The sequence below is a fragment of the Anser anser genome, assembly GCF_964211835.1.
Source record: "Anser anser genome assembly, chromosome: 26".
In the NCBI taxonomy this organism is placed as follows: Eukaryota; Metazoa; Chordata; class Aves; order Anseriformes; family Anatidae; genus Anser; species Anser anser.
Genome location: NC_139747.1, coordinates 2301317 through 2315320, shown reverse-complemented (window position 1 = coordinate 2315320; position 14004 = coordinate 2301317). Strand labels below are relative to the sequence as shown.

Genomic DNA, 14004 nt, shown 5'->3' with positions numbered 1-14004 from the left:
TGGTTTTGCACCCCCTCCCCCCCAATCCCAGCTATGCACCCCCAGCCCTGCGCCCTACATCTCCCAATCCTGGCCCCCCAGCCCTGCACCCCTGGTCCCGCACCCCATATCCCCCCTGTCCTGCACCCCACAGCCCACTTCCCCCCAAGCCGTGCCAGCGCAGGAGGAGGAGGGCAGCTCCTGCAGCCCGTGCACCCTTCCCGGGTGCCTGTGAGCACCCAAAGAGTGGGCGAGCACCCCGGGGATGATGGATGAGCACCCAAAGATTGGGGTGAGCACCCCAGGGACGACGGATGAGCACCCTAAGAGCAGGGCGAGCACCCCAGTGATGACGGATGAGCACTCAAAGAGTGGGCGAGCACCCCAGGGATGATGGATGAGCACCCGAAGAGCAGGGTGAGCACCCCAATGATGACGGATGAGCACTCAAAGAGTGGGCGAGCACCCCAGGGATGACGGATGAGCACCCTAAGAGCAGGGCGAGCACCCTGGGGTGCCCAAATGGGGAGGCAGGGGAGAGGCAGCCGTGGCTGGGCCATGGGGCCGCGTGTGCAAGCGCGTGTGCACGCGTGTGCACGCGTGTGCGCCGAGGTCTGTGAGTGACACCTGCTGTCAGAGCCCTGCCATTTCACGCCGGGCCCGTCACCACCAGGTCCCCACGGGCCACCGAACCCCGCCAGAGCCACCGCGGGCCGAGCCCGAGCTCCACGGACACCTGGGGGTGCGTGGGGGCTGCGCGGGGCAAAGCAGCCCGAGCCCTGCGTGGCACGACCAGGGGGTACTGGGGGGGGGGCTTTGGGGGACCCCCCTTGGGTGCTGCCCCATCGCTGTGCCATGGGCTGGGGCCACGGTCCCCAGCTGAGCATCCACGGCGGGCGATGGGCGCGGCGGTGTCCCCGCGGTGCCATCCTGCTCGCTGTGCCCCACGGAGCTGGGGGGGGGGGACGGACAGGGCTGCGTGTTCCCCCGGCTGGGTTCAGGTCCCCCCATCCCGGTGTGGGACGTGGGGTCCAGATTCCTGCTCAGCACCAGGTATCTCCTCTCCATCCCCAGCCCCAAACCCTCAGCTCCTCTTTCCCTTTTCCTTCCCGGGACTTCCCCGCGCTCAGGGCCTGACGTTCCCACCCGGCTCTGCCTATAGGGGAAAAATCTCCTCCGCGCCTCGTCTCCAGACATTATTCCGCCCCCCCGAGCAGCAGACCGTCAGGGATGTGCTCTGCCTGTCAGCCCGGCGTTGCAAAACCTCCGCCGCACAGCCATGACGTCCAGTAAACTTTTCCCCTTCGAGCAAATAAATAAACCTCGGAAAACTGGTCCCGGACCGCTTCCCCACGCCGCCCCCAGCCCACACATCGCCCCGCGCGGCCCGGGGATGGGAACTGGCGGAGGAGCTGCCGAGCTCGGCCCCAGCCTCTCCCCGGGCTCCCGAACAAACAAACAGATCCCCCGTGCAAAACAAGCCGGGCTTTGAAACGCTTTCCGTTTCCATCCCGCTGTTTTGCTTACGCCGGGGAAGGATGTTTGAGGGCTGAGTCCCCGGGTGATGTCAAGCCATTATGTCAGGGGCTGGCCGGGGTTTTCGGCCCTGATGTTGCCCCTTTTCTCACGGAGCGCTCTGGGGAGCGGGGTTCTTGCTTTTCCCCTCCCTCCACGCAAGCCCGCGGCTCCCACCCCAGCATTGGCTCCCTGGGAAGCGGTTCCCTTTCGGATGGGGTATCCCAAGCACCTCACCCCCCCCCCGATGGGTGCTCAGCCACGAGCTCCTCACGCCTTTCCCATGGGGTGCAGGTGGGCAGCGGCGGGGCTCCGCCGCCCTCGCCCCCACGGCGCGCAGCTCGCCCGCCCCACGGAGCCCAGGAGCCTCTGGGCTGGCTGCGAGGCTGCTCCCCCTGACGTGTCGGCCATATGATGTTTTCTCGAGCCCTGGGATAAATAAACCTCCGAGCACACAGCCTCCCACGCAGGCGGCCAGCTCCCGCAGCCCGCGCTCAGCCGTGCCGTGCCGTGCCGTGCCGTGCCGTGCCCCTCGGTTCCCCGCTGCGGCCAAAGGTAAGAGGTTGGCTGTCCCTTGCCGCGGGCTTGGGGTGATGTGGGGTTGGGGCGATGCTGCGGGTTCGGCTCCCTCCTGGGCTCCTGCTGTGGATTTTTGGTCCATCGCTTTGCCAATCCCAAAGGTGTTCGGGCTCCGGATGCCTTCTGCCCTCCTGCTCCGGCAAGGGCGCGTTGTGTCCAGCGGGCAGGGCGCAGGGTGGTGGGCACGGTGGGACAGGCAGGACATGCTCCCGGTCCCGTCCTCAGCCCCGCGTCGCCCCATTCCTCCATTCCCCACCTGCACGACGGCTGCCGAGCCCCAGAAGGCCTCCCCGAGCCCTGGGGATCGCTGAATTCCTGCAGCACGCACCGCGCTGCGCAAGGTGCTGAGCTGGCAGGGCAGGGCGCTGCGTGGCGTCCTTGCAGCACCCGCGGTGAACCCAAAACATATCCCAAAGGCCAGCCAGGGGTGGTTGAGCTCCACGACAAGTTCAGCACCCATGCATCCTCACCCGCATCGCCCCGAGCCCTCCTCAGCCCCGCTGCAGCTTGCATTAAGCGCCGCATTGAGCTCCTGCAGCCCCGGGGGAGCAAAACTCACCCAGCGCCGCCCGCGAGCGGCCAAACAGCCGGGCAGGATGAGGCCAGCGCTGGCTCAGCTCGGCTGGCCGCCGTGGCCCCCGGCTGGGCTGCGCTCCACGCCGGAGCTGTCAGCGGTGATGGATGGGGAGCTGCGGCAGCTCTGGGCCCGCCGGCTCCCCGAGGCAGGTGCCGCGCTCTCGCCGCCGCTCAGCCCTGCCTTCGCGCCTCGCAGCCGCCGGGCGCGGGACGAGCCGGGTCCCCGAGCCACGCCGGGGCCATGGGGCCGTGCCGGGGCTGGTTCCTCGCCGTTCTGCTCGTCCTGGCAGCCAGCGGGGCCCGGAGCCAGGAGGAGGGTGAGTTTGGGCATCCCCGTGCGCGGTTGTGCCAAAGGGTTTTGGTGCCGTGCTGCCGTGGGGCACGTGTGCACCCCGCAGAGGTGCAGGCTGCGTGTTGCCACGCTCCCCCCCCTGCCCCGCAGCGCCGTGCGCCCTCCACGTGCTGGTGGCCCTGGATGTCACCGACTACCAGCAGTCCAACCTGCACCCCTACCTGGAGCGCATCCTGCGGGACCTGGCCGCCCTGGATCGCCTCACCTGCCGCCCGCTCGGCCTCCGCATCGGCCTGCAGAGCGTCGGGCAGGGGGGGGACACGATTTTCCGGGGGGGGGACACGCTCTTCCAGGAGGGGGACACGCTCTTCCAGGAGCGGCTGCGGCAGCCCTGGGCGGAGGTGCTGCGGCGCCTGGCGCGGGCGCACGCCTTCCAGCGCTCCTACTTCAACCAGCCCACCCTGCAGAGCTTCCTCGGCACCCTGGCACGCCAGAAGGAGGATGCCAAGGTAGGGAGCGAGCAGCTCCTGGGGAGGACGGGGCGGGGGGGGGACACATGGGGTGGGCGCGCTGCCGGGGGTGCTGCGGGCACCCGACCCTCTCCTCGCCCAGGTGCTGCTGGTGCTGACGGACGGGCTGGATGACGAAGTGCAGAAGATGAAGGAGGTGGCAACAGCAGCCTGGCTGCAAGGTGGGGCGGAGAGGGGCTGGAGAGGACCGGGGGACGCCACCCAGCGCGGCGTGCCACCCCTCAGCACCCCGTCCCTCTCCAGACCAGGCCGACCTGCTGCTGACCGTGGCCGTGAACAACGCCACGAGGCCGGGGGACCTGCAGCAGGTCGAGTTCGGGCGGCGCATGGGGAACGGGCAGCAGCTCGCCGTGGACATGCCCGAGGCCGGCGGGCACGTGGCGCAGGAGCTGGTGAGGATGGCTAGGGTGGGTGGCGGGGTCCCCGTGGGTGCCGCGGTCCCCATGGGTGCTGCGCGGGGACGTCACCGCCTCCCCACAGCTGGCACTGGCGGAGAGGACGTGCTGCGGGATGTGTCCCTGCACCTGCGTGGGGCTGCCCGGCCCGCGGGGCCCCAGCGGCCCCGCGGGAGGCAAGGTAAAGCAGCGGGGGGTGCGGGAGGGGTGCCCAGCCCCGCAGGATGACGCTTTTCTGCTTCGACCTTTCCCATCGTTGGGGGGACGTTTCCCTGCGCAGGAGAGCGGCCCCATCCTTCCCATCCCAGCCGGGTGCTGGGAGCAGGGTGCATGGCTCTGCACGCCCAGCCCCGATCCCTTTCCCAGGGCCATGAGGAGCCCTGGGAGCCGGGATTAACTCGAGCCCTTGCCCCCATCCGGTCCCAAGCCGCAGCTCCTCGCTGCTCTCCCCTTCCTCCCCCAGCTGGGAACGGAGCCCAGGCGCGCTGGCTCCCAGCCCGGGGTCCCTCCTGGAGCCGGGGGGGTCGCGGCTGCTGCCCCCAGGGTCTCTCTTTCCTAGGGGGTGGCCGGCAGCAAGGGACGTGACGGAGACGAAGGCGAGCACGGGCACAGCGTGAGTCGGCCGTGGGACCCCCAGGGAGGGGGACAGGGTGGCCCTGGGGGCTCGGGGACCCCATCACCGTGTTGCGTGGCTGGGCACGCTGTGTTTTTGATGGTTTTTCCCCTCCGGAGAGCAGGGGGAGCAGGGACCAGCGGGTCTCCGAGGCAGCCGGGGGATGCAGGGATGCCCAGGACAGTGTGGAGTGAAGGTGAGCGTCCGGCACAGCTTGGCACAGCCCGGCACAGCCCGGCACAGCCCGGCACAGCATGACACAGCACGGCACGGCACGGCTCCAGCCCGTGGTGCAGGTGCCTGCCGCTGCCCTCCTGCTCACCCTCATCTCCTTTAGGGCGCCGTGGGTCACCCCGGGGAGCAGGTACGTCCCCGCCTCGCTGCTTACCCTCCGGCACCAAGGGCACGGGGAGCTGGCAGCGGCGGGGAGGCCTCCAGGAGGATGCAGAGGGAAGGGCTGGGGCTGGGGAGGGGAGCGGGGGGGTGGTCCCGACAGGTGGAGGAGCAGGACGGCCCGTGGTGCTGCGGGAAGTGGGGCGAAGCCTGGCTGCTCGGTGCCGTGCCCTGCACCCCGCGCTGTTTCGCAGGGACCTCCTGGAGAAGCCGGCTACGACGGGGTGGACGGGGAGCAGGTGAGCTGAGCAGCGGGGGTTCGTGCCCCCTCCTCTCCATCCCGGCACTGCCAAGCAGGACCGGGCAGGGGCTCAGCCTCCTCTCTCCTTCCCAGGGCGAAGCGGGGACCCCCGGGCACCCCGGAGAGAAGGGGACTCGCGGGAGGCAGGTGCGGTGCTGCTCCACTGAGCCTCGGGGAAGCACTGCCTCCTGCACCCTCCACCCGCACCCTAAAGCCCTTCCTCTCACCTCCATCCAGGGACAGAAAGGCTCCCGGGGTGCCCGGGGGGAGAAGGGACCCCCAGGACCCTGTGGCGAGGTGGTGAGTGTGGGTTGGGGTCCCTGGGGGCGTGTGGGTGCCGTGGGTGCTCACCGACCCCCTCTCTTTCCCAGGGACCACCCGGGAGGAGCAGCCTTGAGCCCGGCACCCCGGGATGGAGAGGAGAGGGGGGTCCCCAGGTAAAGGCTGGAGGGGGCCGGGATGGTGCGGGGGGGTGCTGGGCAGCAGCGGGGGGTGCGGGGGGAGCCAGTCCTTAGGACCATTTTGGGGACAGGGAGGGTGGGGAGGACACCGGGTGCTCTGCGTCTCTCCCAGCGCCTCTGCTTTGCAGGGAGACCCCGGTCCAGACGGTCCCCAGGGGCTACCAGGGCCACCGGGCCCCCCGGCTCACCCGGTAGGTGCTGGTGATGGGGGGGGCACCGGGGAGGCCGTGCCGACACCACGGCTTGGGGACGTGGCCGGTGACGGTGCTTCCCTCCGCAGACCTCGTGCCAGAAAGGGCAGCCGGGAGCGCAGGTAGGGGGTCTGGTGGGGGGTCCGGTTTGGGGTCTGCCCCCCCCTCTACCCCCCCAAGGGCTGGGGACACCCGGAGCCATCCCATCTCCTCGCAGGGCAAGAAGGGGAACCGCGGCAGCGCCGGGCGCGGGGGCGAGAAGGGGCACGGAGGCGCGCAGGTGAGGCCGGGGTGACCCCCCCCTGCCCCGTGCAGGTGCCCCCGCTGCCCCCCGCTCTCCTTCTGCAGGGGGTGCCGGGGCCACGGGGGACAAAGGGTGTCAGCGGCCGCCCGGGGAGCAGAGGACTTCAGGTGCTGACCCCCTCCCTGTGCCGGGGGTCCCGCTGGGTGCCCGCCGGGTGCCCGCCTTGAGCCGCCTTTGCCTCTCGCCCAGGGTGCGCCCGGAGCCGAGGGTCCTGCGGGAGCAGCAGGGCCGGCCGGCCCCAAAGGGGAGAAGGTGAGCTGTAGGGCGGTGTGGGACACCGCAGCCCCCACGCCCCCAGCCTGCTGCCCCGCTGTCTCTTCTAGGGCCAGCAAGGAGCTCAGGGCAGGAAGGGGAGCGCGGGACCTCAGGGACCCAAAGGTGCCCTGGTAAGGCTGGGCAGGGTGCCCCTGCTGGGACAGGGCGGCTTGGTGGGGACAAGGCACCCCCAGCCCCTCGGGGACACTAGGAGGGGGGATGCGAGGCTCTGGGAACACAGATGTTTGTGTAGGTCCTGCAAAAACCCCGCTCTGGGGTTCTTCTCCCTTCCTAGGGCGAGATCGGGTGCGACCGGCGAGGTGCCCCGGGGAGACGGGGTGCGAAGGTACCGGGGGGCAGCGCGGGGGGCAGAGCTGGAGCCGTGCCCATGGGGCTGTCAGGATGGTGCTGCGCTCATTTTTTCCGCACCCCCCCCAGGGCGTTCGGGGGCTGCCGGGCTTCCCGGGGGTGCAGGTGAGCGCGTGGGGCTGGGGAAGGGGGCTGGGGACCCGGCCAGTCCTCTGAGCCTCCCCTCCAGGGCGAACGGGGTGAGCGAGGAGCCCGCGGGGACAAGGGCAGGAGAGGGCTGCCTGGGCGCAGGGTGAGTAGGGCACAGCCCCCCCCGTCCCCCCCCCTCCCCGGCCATGCTGCTGGCTCACGGGGCCGAGTTTTCCAGGGCGAGCCCGGGAGCAGAGGAGAAGCCGGCAGCCACGGCAGCCTGGGACCACCGGGGGTGACGGTGACGCCCTGCAAATTCCCTTTTCCTCCCTTTTTTTGCCCATTTCAACCCCCCCCCGCGATGGGGACACCCCCGGTGCTCGGGGACTCGTTGCTCCTGTCCCATCCCTTAGTCCCTTTTTTCTCCTTATGTTTCTCCTCTCCTGCTGCTCCAGGGCCCCAGGGGCTCGCCGGGCGTCCCCCCCTCCACGGTAAGGGCTGGATGGGGACAGGACCCCAGCCCCAAGGGCTGTAGGACCAGGGGCTAGCGGGGGGGGGTCGGCGGCCACCGGGCTGCAGCAAGCTTTGGCTGGGGCTGACCTCGCTGCGTGCCCCCCTCCAGCTCTGCGAGCTCAAGGCTTTCATCCGCCAGCGCTGCGGTGAGCGGGGACGGCGGCGAGGGGACGGGGACGGGCTCGGGGGGCGGGTGGCAGAGGGGATGCGGGACGGGGGACGGGGGAGAGCTGAGGGAAGGTGCACAGGGGGTGGCCATGCAGGCGCGGGACACCACAGCGGGGCTTTTCCTCCAGCCGCCCCCGTCCCCTCGCAGCCTCCAGCTCGCCCTCCTGCCCGCTTTTCCCCACGGAGCTGGTGCTGGTGCTGGAGACCTCGTCCACGGTGCCGCCGCCTCTCTTCTCCCGCATGAAGGAGCTGCTGGCCCTGCTGCTGCGCGACCTCCACGTCTCCCCGGCCGGCTGCCCGGCGGGGGCTCGCGTGGCCGTGCTGTCCTACGCGGCCTCCCCCACCTACCTGCTGCGTTTCGGGGAGGCGCAGAGCGGGGCGGCGCTGCTGGGGCGCCTCCGCCGCCTCTCGCCCACCCGCTCGTCCCAGCGGGGCCGCCTGGCCGCCGCCATGCGCTTCGTGGGGCACCACACGCTCAAGAGGGTCCGGCGGGCCGTGCTGGGCAGGAAGGTGGCCCTCTTCGTCACCAGCGGCCGGAGCCAGGCCCTGGAGGGCATCGGGGAGGTCGCCCTGCAGTACGAAGCGCTGGGCATCGTGCCGGTGGTGCTCACCTTCAGCCCGCTGCCCGAGGTGGCACGAGCTTTCCAGGTGAGGACCCGTTCCCGGAGCTGTGTGGCCACCGGCCCCGTGCCCACGCCGGGCTCGTCTCTGCCTCCCCGCAGGTGAACAGCCTCTTCCAGGTGCTCCAGCTCTCCGCGGCACAGCCGGACGGGGACACGGCGCTGCTGCAGCAAACCGTGCTGCCCTGCGCGCTTTGCTTCGGTAAGGCAGCGGGGCTGGCTCAGGGCTGAGCACCACCAGCACCACCACCCCCCCCACGGCTCATCCTGCACCCCCCTGCCGTGCCCAGACCTCTGCCACCCCGAAAGCTGCACCGCAGCCGTGCCACCCCGCAACCCGCTGCGCCTGGACGCGGACCTGGCCCTGGTGGTGGACAACGCGGCGCTGCCGGCGGAGAGCCTGGAGGCCGTCGGCGAGCTTTTCGGCAACCTCCTGGGGCGCCTGCAGCCGGCACAGCGCGGTGTCCGCGTCGCCCTGGTGCTGACCGGCCCCACCGCCCCCCGGCAGGGCTTGGGGGAGGTCGATTTGGGGCTGCACATCCCCAGGGAGCAGCTCAGGGAGCGTCTCCGCCTCGCGCTGGTGCCCGGGGTGGCCGCGGCATCCCCCGGCGGTGCGGTGGCGTGGGCGCTCCGGCACGTCTTCCCGGGGGGCGCCCGCGGCCGCCTCCGCGTCCTCTTCGTGGTGGGGACGGGGGACGAGGCGCTGTGGGACGGGGAGGCGAGGCAGGCGCTGGTCCCCTTCTCCCGGTGCAGGGATTTTGGTGTTTTGGTGCTGTCCCTGGGTCGGGATGGGACGGAGCGGCCGGAGGCGGCGGTGCCAGAGGCGCTGGCGGCGTGGCGGCACCACTCGCTGCGCCTGGGCTCGGTCCACGGCCCCGAGCTGGGGTACGCGGAGAGGACGGCGCTGGGCTTCCTCCGGAGCCTGTGGGGTGAGCGGTGCTGGGGGCTGGAGCGTTGCAGGGTCCTGCCCCCGGCTGCTCCGGGTGGGGACGGGTTGCCAGGAGGCAGCTTGGAGCCCCAAACCTTCTTCCCTGCCCCTCCATCACTTCTCCGTTACCTCTTCTGCGTTGCAGCGGAGAGCAGCCAGCACCCCAGCACCCCAGGGTGCCCCCAGGTGCCGTCTCCCCCCGGTGCCAGCACCACTGAGCCACCCCCAGGGACCCCAGCGCAGTGAGTGAGCAGCACCGGGGCCACCCCCCCGGGGGGGCTGCGCCTCCTCTCCCACCGCCCTCTCCCCCCCAGCACGTCCCGGGTGGGCTGGCACCGATCTCCCCTCCCAGGACCCCCGAGACCCCCTCCGCGCCCCCCGTCGAGCTGCCCACGGCATCCCCCAGCCCCAGGAAGGGCCGGAGGGCGGTGGCCGTGCCCGGGCTGTGCGCCCTGGACAAGGACCCCGGCACCGCCTGCGCCGACTTCTCGCTGCGCTGGTACCACCGGCGGGACACGGGGGCCTGCGAGCGCTTCTGGTACGGCGGCTGCGGGGGCAACGCCAACCGTTTTGGCACCGAGAGGGACTGCGTCCACACCTGCGTGGGCACCGGTAGGCGAGGGGGGCGTGGGTGGGCGTCCGTCCCCCCCCCACCCCCCAGGAGGGCACCCACAGCCCGCTCGGCTGACGCTGTGCCCACCCTGGGCAGGTCCCCGTGGAGCCGGCGAGGGCAACGCGACGCGGGGTGAGGAGCGTTTTGGGGGGCTGTGAGCCAGGGGGGTGCAGCCACGAGGTCCCTGCCGTGCACTGGGCAGGGCGCAGGGGGGGGTTTCCCTGCAGGAAGGGGATGAAGCCCCCCCCCCCCACCTTGGGGTCGCATCCTGCCTTGCAGCCGCCTGCCTGGAGGCGCGGGACGCGGGGCCGTGCCGCTCCTACTCGCCCAAGTGGTTCTTCGAGGAGCCCGGGCGCTGCTCGCTCTTCTGGTACGGGGGCTGCGGGGGCAGCCGCAACCGCTTCGAGAGCCGGGAGCAGTGCGAGGCCGTCTGCATGGCCCCGGGCACGGGGGGCACCCGGGACCCCCGCCCCACCAATGCCTCCGCCTGCGCCCCCGGCTGCTGACGCCCGCGCCGGGGTGCCCCGAAAACCATCCCCTGGAGCCGCTGCCTCCTCTCCTTCGCCTCCCCCAGCCCCCGTGGGCTGGAAGGAGGAGGACTTCTGAGTTCTCGCACCTCGCCCTCAGCCGTGCCAAGTTGCTGACAGCTCCGGCACGGCGAGGGGGTGCGGAGCCAGCGGCGGGGGCGCTGAGCCCTTGCACGGCTCCGCGCACCCTCTGCCCGCTCCGTGTGGGAGCTGGTGCAATGTTGGGGGGGTTGGGGGGGGTTTAAAATAAAACCTCGCGGCACGTTTCACGCCTGACGGTGCTGTGGGGCCGGGGGAAGGCGAGGGGATGAGGGTGGGCGCCCCGGAGCTGCGGGGAACCCTGGCCAGGCGCGCCGCGTCCCGGCCAGATGCAGCTGCAGCGTCCCGGGGGGGAGCTGCGGGGGCCGGAGCCAGGCGAGGGGGGAGGCAGCTGCGCTGCTGGCCGGCTGCCATCCCGGGGGGGGGGGGGGCACAGCTCCCCGCTCCCCCCCCATCCCCGGGCTCCTTCCCCTGCTCCGGCCACGATTCAGCGGTCCCCGGGGTGGCCGGAGGGAGCGCAAAGCTCCTCTTTGGGATGTGGGGAGGGATGGGGACATAAATGGGAGCACCCCGCTCTCCGCGGGGGCGGCGGGGAGGCAGCGGGACCCCCTGCTCTCCGTGGGGGTGGCAGGGACACCCCCCCCAGCCCCATGTAGCCCCACACCCAGGGCTCCATCCCAGCTCCTCCGCTCGCTCGGGCAGCACGCGGTGACCGCAGCCGCCTCCGTCACGGGGCGTCCCCAGGAATAGCTCCGGGACCCGGTTCTCTTCTTGTCCTTTATTCGGCTCCGCGGGGACAGGCGCATTTGGCAGCACGGGGACATTTTCGGCTCCCCGGGTGTGGGGGGGGCATTTTCAGCTGGGCACCCCCAGCCCCCAGGCCGGTGGCTGCGGCAGGATCGCCCCCGCCCGATGCTCCAAGCCCCAACCCGCGTCTGCAAGGGGCTGGGCAAGCAGAGAAGCAGAACGGCGAATTTTGGGTTTTTAAACCTTGTGTTTTGTTTTGTTTTTTTAAGCTCATTTTGGCGCTTGGGCTCGGCGAAGCTGCGAAGACAAAGTGACAAACCGGCTGTCCCCCGGCGAGGCGCAGGCGGCGCGATGCGCTCGCCCCAGCAGACACCAACCACCCCCCACACCCCCCTCCCCGCCCCGCCAGCCCCTTCCCCAAATTTTGCAGCCCCCTGGGAGATGGGGGGCTGTCGGGGGGGGGGGGGGGCTGGGGGGCTGCTGGCGATGCTCCCGTCCCGCCGGCGTGCAGGAGGAGGGCTGGAGGTGACGCCGTGGCCGTCGGGGCTGCTGCAAGGCAAACCTGACACCGTCAGGGTGCCGCTGCGAGGGTGGGGGGGGCCCTAAAAATCCCCCCCACCCCACCCCAGCACTCACCCAGCCTGCCCTAAATCCAGTAGACGGGGACGACGCTGCAGAGGATGCTCGCCGTGGTGCCCAGCAGGGAGCGGTCAGCCAGGGGCATGGCCAGCCTCTGCTCGGCCTGGGGGAGAAACCCAGGGCGCCGGAGCACGGCGCTGCGCCCCGCGTCTCCGTCCCTCGCCCTTGGGGGGGCTTCGGTGCCCCCAGGGAGGCTCCTGTGCCCCCCCCCAAAGCCTCTTCCCTCCCCTCCGGAGCTCACCTGCCGGCGCTGGAAAGCCTGGGTGGCCGCATCCAGCCCCGGGATGTTGTCCTTGTCCATGCGGGTGACGTAGCAGGCGCGGTGCAGCCGCGACCTGTAGCTGACCAGCAGCTGCGTGCACGCAGACCCGGGTCATTTTGACCCCCGTACCCCATCCTCTGGACCCCCACCCCCCGTTCCCTTCGCCCCCCCCCCCGCTCACGTTCTTGTAGTCGTAGACCACCGTGGCCGCGGGTCCGGCTCCGCCGTCCACGTAGAAAGTGGCCGCGTCCTCTTCCCACGCCCGCCCTGCGCCCGTCCGCAGGACCTGGGGACAGGGGGAGCTCAGCCCCTGCCTCCTGCCCGTCCCCGGGGAGCCCCGCGGGCCCTACTCACGGCGTCGGCGCGGCCCTGCTCCGCGCGCAGCCACATCAGCAGGGCCCCGGCGATGACGACCACCAGCAGGACCACCACCACCACCACGATCAGGAGGCACTTGAGGTGGTGGCAGCCGAGCAGCTTGCGGGGCAGGTAGCAGAGCAGGCGAGGCACGAAGCACAGGCAGCCCTTGAGGCAGGAGCAGCCGGGGCGGCAGCAGCGCGAGCATTTGGGGCAGCAAACGGCGCAGGGCAGGCAGCAGGAGCCGCAGCAGCCCTTGTCTGCGTCCTGCGGGAGTGGGAAAGGCGGAGGGACACGGTTAGGGGGAAGAAGACGGGGCCAGGGGGTGCAGGAGGGCTGGGAAGGGCTTGCCGGGGGTTCAGCTCCCATCCTGCTCGCCCTGAGGGCTGGGGGTGCGTGCACGATGGTGCTGGGTCTCCACCAGGCACGCAGAGGAAGGGCACAACCATGGCACCGTGCCGTGGGGCGCGGGGACTCACCAGCGGCTCCTCAACCGCCACCTGCTTGATGCTGCTCTCCATCGCTGCCTCCTCCTCCTCCTCTTCCTCCTCTTCCTCCTCCCAGCCCGGGCAGCCCAACGGCAGCTGGGGCAGGGGCTTTATTTCGGGGTTTTGGGGCGGGGAACGGGGCGTCCCCCACGAGCAGCCTCGTGGTGCCACTCGGGTGTGCCGTCCACTCCAGCGGTGTTTGCTGAGCGCCCTGCCCGGAGCTGCTTTCCCCTGGGAACCCGCAGCTCAAGAGGGCCTGAGGACACTTGTCCCTGGGCACGGGGACCTCTCTGCTGCCCCGGAGCGGGGTTTGGGGCCAAAGCAAACCCTCCTGAGGGGTTCAAGCTGCCCTCCAGGGTCGGGAATCCGGGGACGGAGGCTGCCAAAGGGAAACCTGGCCCCGTGCCCGTGACCCTTCACCACCTCGGGCACCTGGAGGTGCTCGAGATGGGCAAAGCACAGAGGGGACATCAAAGGGTCCCCGCGAGCCGCAGCGCCGGGGCAGGAGCGGGGTCACCGTGGCAGGGGGCCACGGAGCATGGATCGGGGCCGGGTGCTCCGCAGCCTTGGTCCCGAGGGTGCTGGGGCTTTGCATCGGTGACCTCTTGGCCACCCTGGGTCCCCACCACGGTCCCCTGGGAACCTGAGCAGCTGTGGCCGTGGGTCTGCCCCACATCTCGCACCCTGCCTCCTGCCCTGGGGTGCTGAGCAGGATGGGGACCCCCCGGGGGGCTCCTGCCGTGTGCAGGGGGGGTGCAGAGCCCCTGCCCGGCTGCGTGCGCCCTTCCCAGCCAGGGTGACACGGGGCAGGGACGGAGCGGGGACGGTGACACGTGGGGCAGGTACAGCCTCCCCGGGGGGCTGACACGGGTCCCCCCAACCCCTTTTTTGTCCCTTCTGATCCCCGGGTCCCCAGCACAGCAGAGGGGGGCGCACCCTGAGGGTGCCCCTGGCCGCTCTGGGTTGAAGCCTGTCGCTGCTGGGGGACGTGGGGCGCATGGAGGGCGCAGGGCAGCAGGGGGCAAGCCGGGGGTGGCACCCATGGGTGCCCTGCTGGCCCTGGGGACATGACCTGTGGTTCCTCTGTCCCTGTCTGCATGAGGAAAGGACAAGGATGGGGACTTTTTGTGGACTGGGGTGGCTCAGACCCTGCAGGGTGCTGGGTGCTGTGCCAAAGGGCTGGAGACGCTGAGGGCCGCCCCTGCCGTCTCCTCCTCCCTCTGCGCAGAGCAGGAGGGCACGGGGCAGGGGGACACCGGCCATACAGAGCCCTGGGGAGCCCTCCTGCGCCCCTCGGCTGGGGCTGGATCTGTCCTCGCCCTGGTGACACCGGCACAGGGG

General features: G+C 71.2%; 2 protein-coding genes across 20 annotated transcripts; one reads left to right on the top strand and one right to left on the bottom strand.

Moving 5' to 3' along the window:
• The first annotated feature begins 2852 nt into the window (after window positions 1–2852).
• LOC310886686 (uncharacterized protein) lies at window positions 2853–12416 on the top strand. Of its 13 annotated transcripts, none has more exons than XM_083811595.1 (26): window positions 2853–2966; window positions 3092–3450; window positions 3554–3632; window positions 3715–3863; window positions 3952–4047; window positions 4426–4479; window positions 4604–4675; window positions 4817–4843; window positions 5067–5111; window positions 5207–5260; window positions 5351–5413; window positions 5485–5550; window positions 5703–5765; window positions 5855–5887; window positions 5983–6045; window positions 6114–6176; window positions 6259–6321; window positions 6393–6455; window positions 6620–6670; window positions 6763–6798; window positions 6863–7253; window positions 7385–7421; window positions 7592–8265; window positions 8354–9233; window positions 9344–9736; window positions 9884–12416. In XM_083811595.1, exons 1-26 carry the CDS (start codon window positions 2891–2893, stop codon window positions 10374–10376), a joined length of 4443 nt encoding a protein of 1480 aa, XP_083667721.1. In that variant the 5' UTR covers window positions 2853–2890; the 3' UTR covers window positions 10377–12416. The 13 variants fall into 13 exon arrangements, with proteins under 13 accessions (XP_083667721.1, XP_083667730.1, XP_083667719.1 ...); XM_083811604.1 differs by having other exon boundaries at window positions 4817–5413; window positions 6863–6925; window positions 7001–7063; ... (1 more) ...; window positions 7592–8091; window positions 8166–8265; XM_083811593.1 differs by having other exon boundaries at window positions 5207–5413.
• LOC310886731 (surfactant protein C-like) lies at window positions 10934–13926 on the bottom strand. Of its 7 annotated transcripts, none has more exons than XM_083811732.1 (6): window positions 12655–13926; window positions 12173–12442; window positions 12000–12104; window positions 11798–11908; window positions 11554–11659; window positions 10934–11466 (listed from the first exon to the last, which is right to left on the bottom strand). In XM_083811732.1, exons 1-5 carry the CDS (start codon window positions 12694–12696, stop codon window positions 11564–11566), a joined length of 624 nt encoding a protein of 207 aa, XP_083667858.1. In that variant the 5' UTR covers window positions 12697–13926; the 3' UTR covers window positions 10934–11466; window positions 11554–11563. The 7 variants fall into 7 exon arrangements, with proteins under 7 accessions (XP_083667858.1, XP_083667859.1, XP_083667860.1 ...); XM_083811733.1 differs by having other exon boundaries at window positions 10934–11463; XM_083811734.1 differs by having other exon boundaries at window positions 10934–11214.
• Between the last annotated feature and the right edge of the window lie 78 nt (window positions 13927–14004).

Excerpts from the sequence above, each read along its gene's own strand:
- LOC310886731 (XM_083811729.1), bottom strand. The coding sequence starts at position 12,544 with ATGGGAGCTGAACCCCCGGCAAGCCCTTCCCAGCCCTCCTGCACCCCC. Across the intron at positions 12,105-12,172 it reads AGCAGGGCCGCGCCGACGCC|GTCCTGCGGACGGGCGCAGG; the intron begins GTGAGTAGGGCC and ends CCCTGTCCCCAG. Across the intron at positions 11,660-11,797 it reads AGGCTTTCCAGCGCCGGCAG|GCCGAGCAGAGGCTGGCCAT; the intron begins GTGAGCTCCGGA and ends TTTCTCCCCCAG.
- LOC310886686 (XM_083811603.1), top strand. The coding sequence starts at position 2,891 with ATGGGGCCGTGCCGGGGCTGGTTCCTCGCCGTTCTGCTCGTCCTGGCA. Across the intron at positions 4,048-4,425 it reads GCGGCCCCGCGGGAGGCAAG|GGGGTGGCCGGCAGCAAGGG; the intron begins GTAAAGCAGCGG and ends TCTCTTTCCTAG. Across the intron at positions 5,766-5,854 it reads CGGGCCCCCCGGCTCACCCG|ACCTCGTGCCAGAAAGGGCA; the intron begins GTAGGTGCTGGT and ends TTCCCTCCGCAG.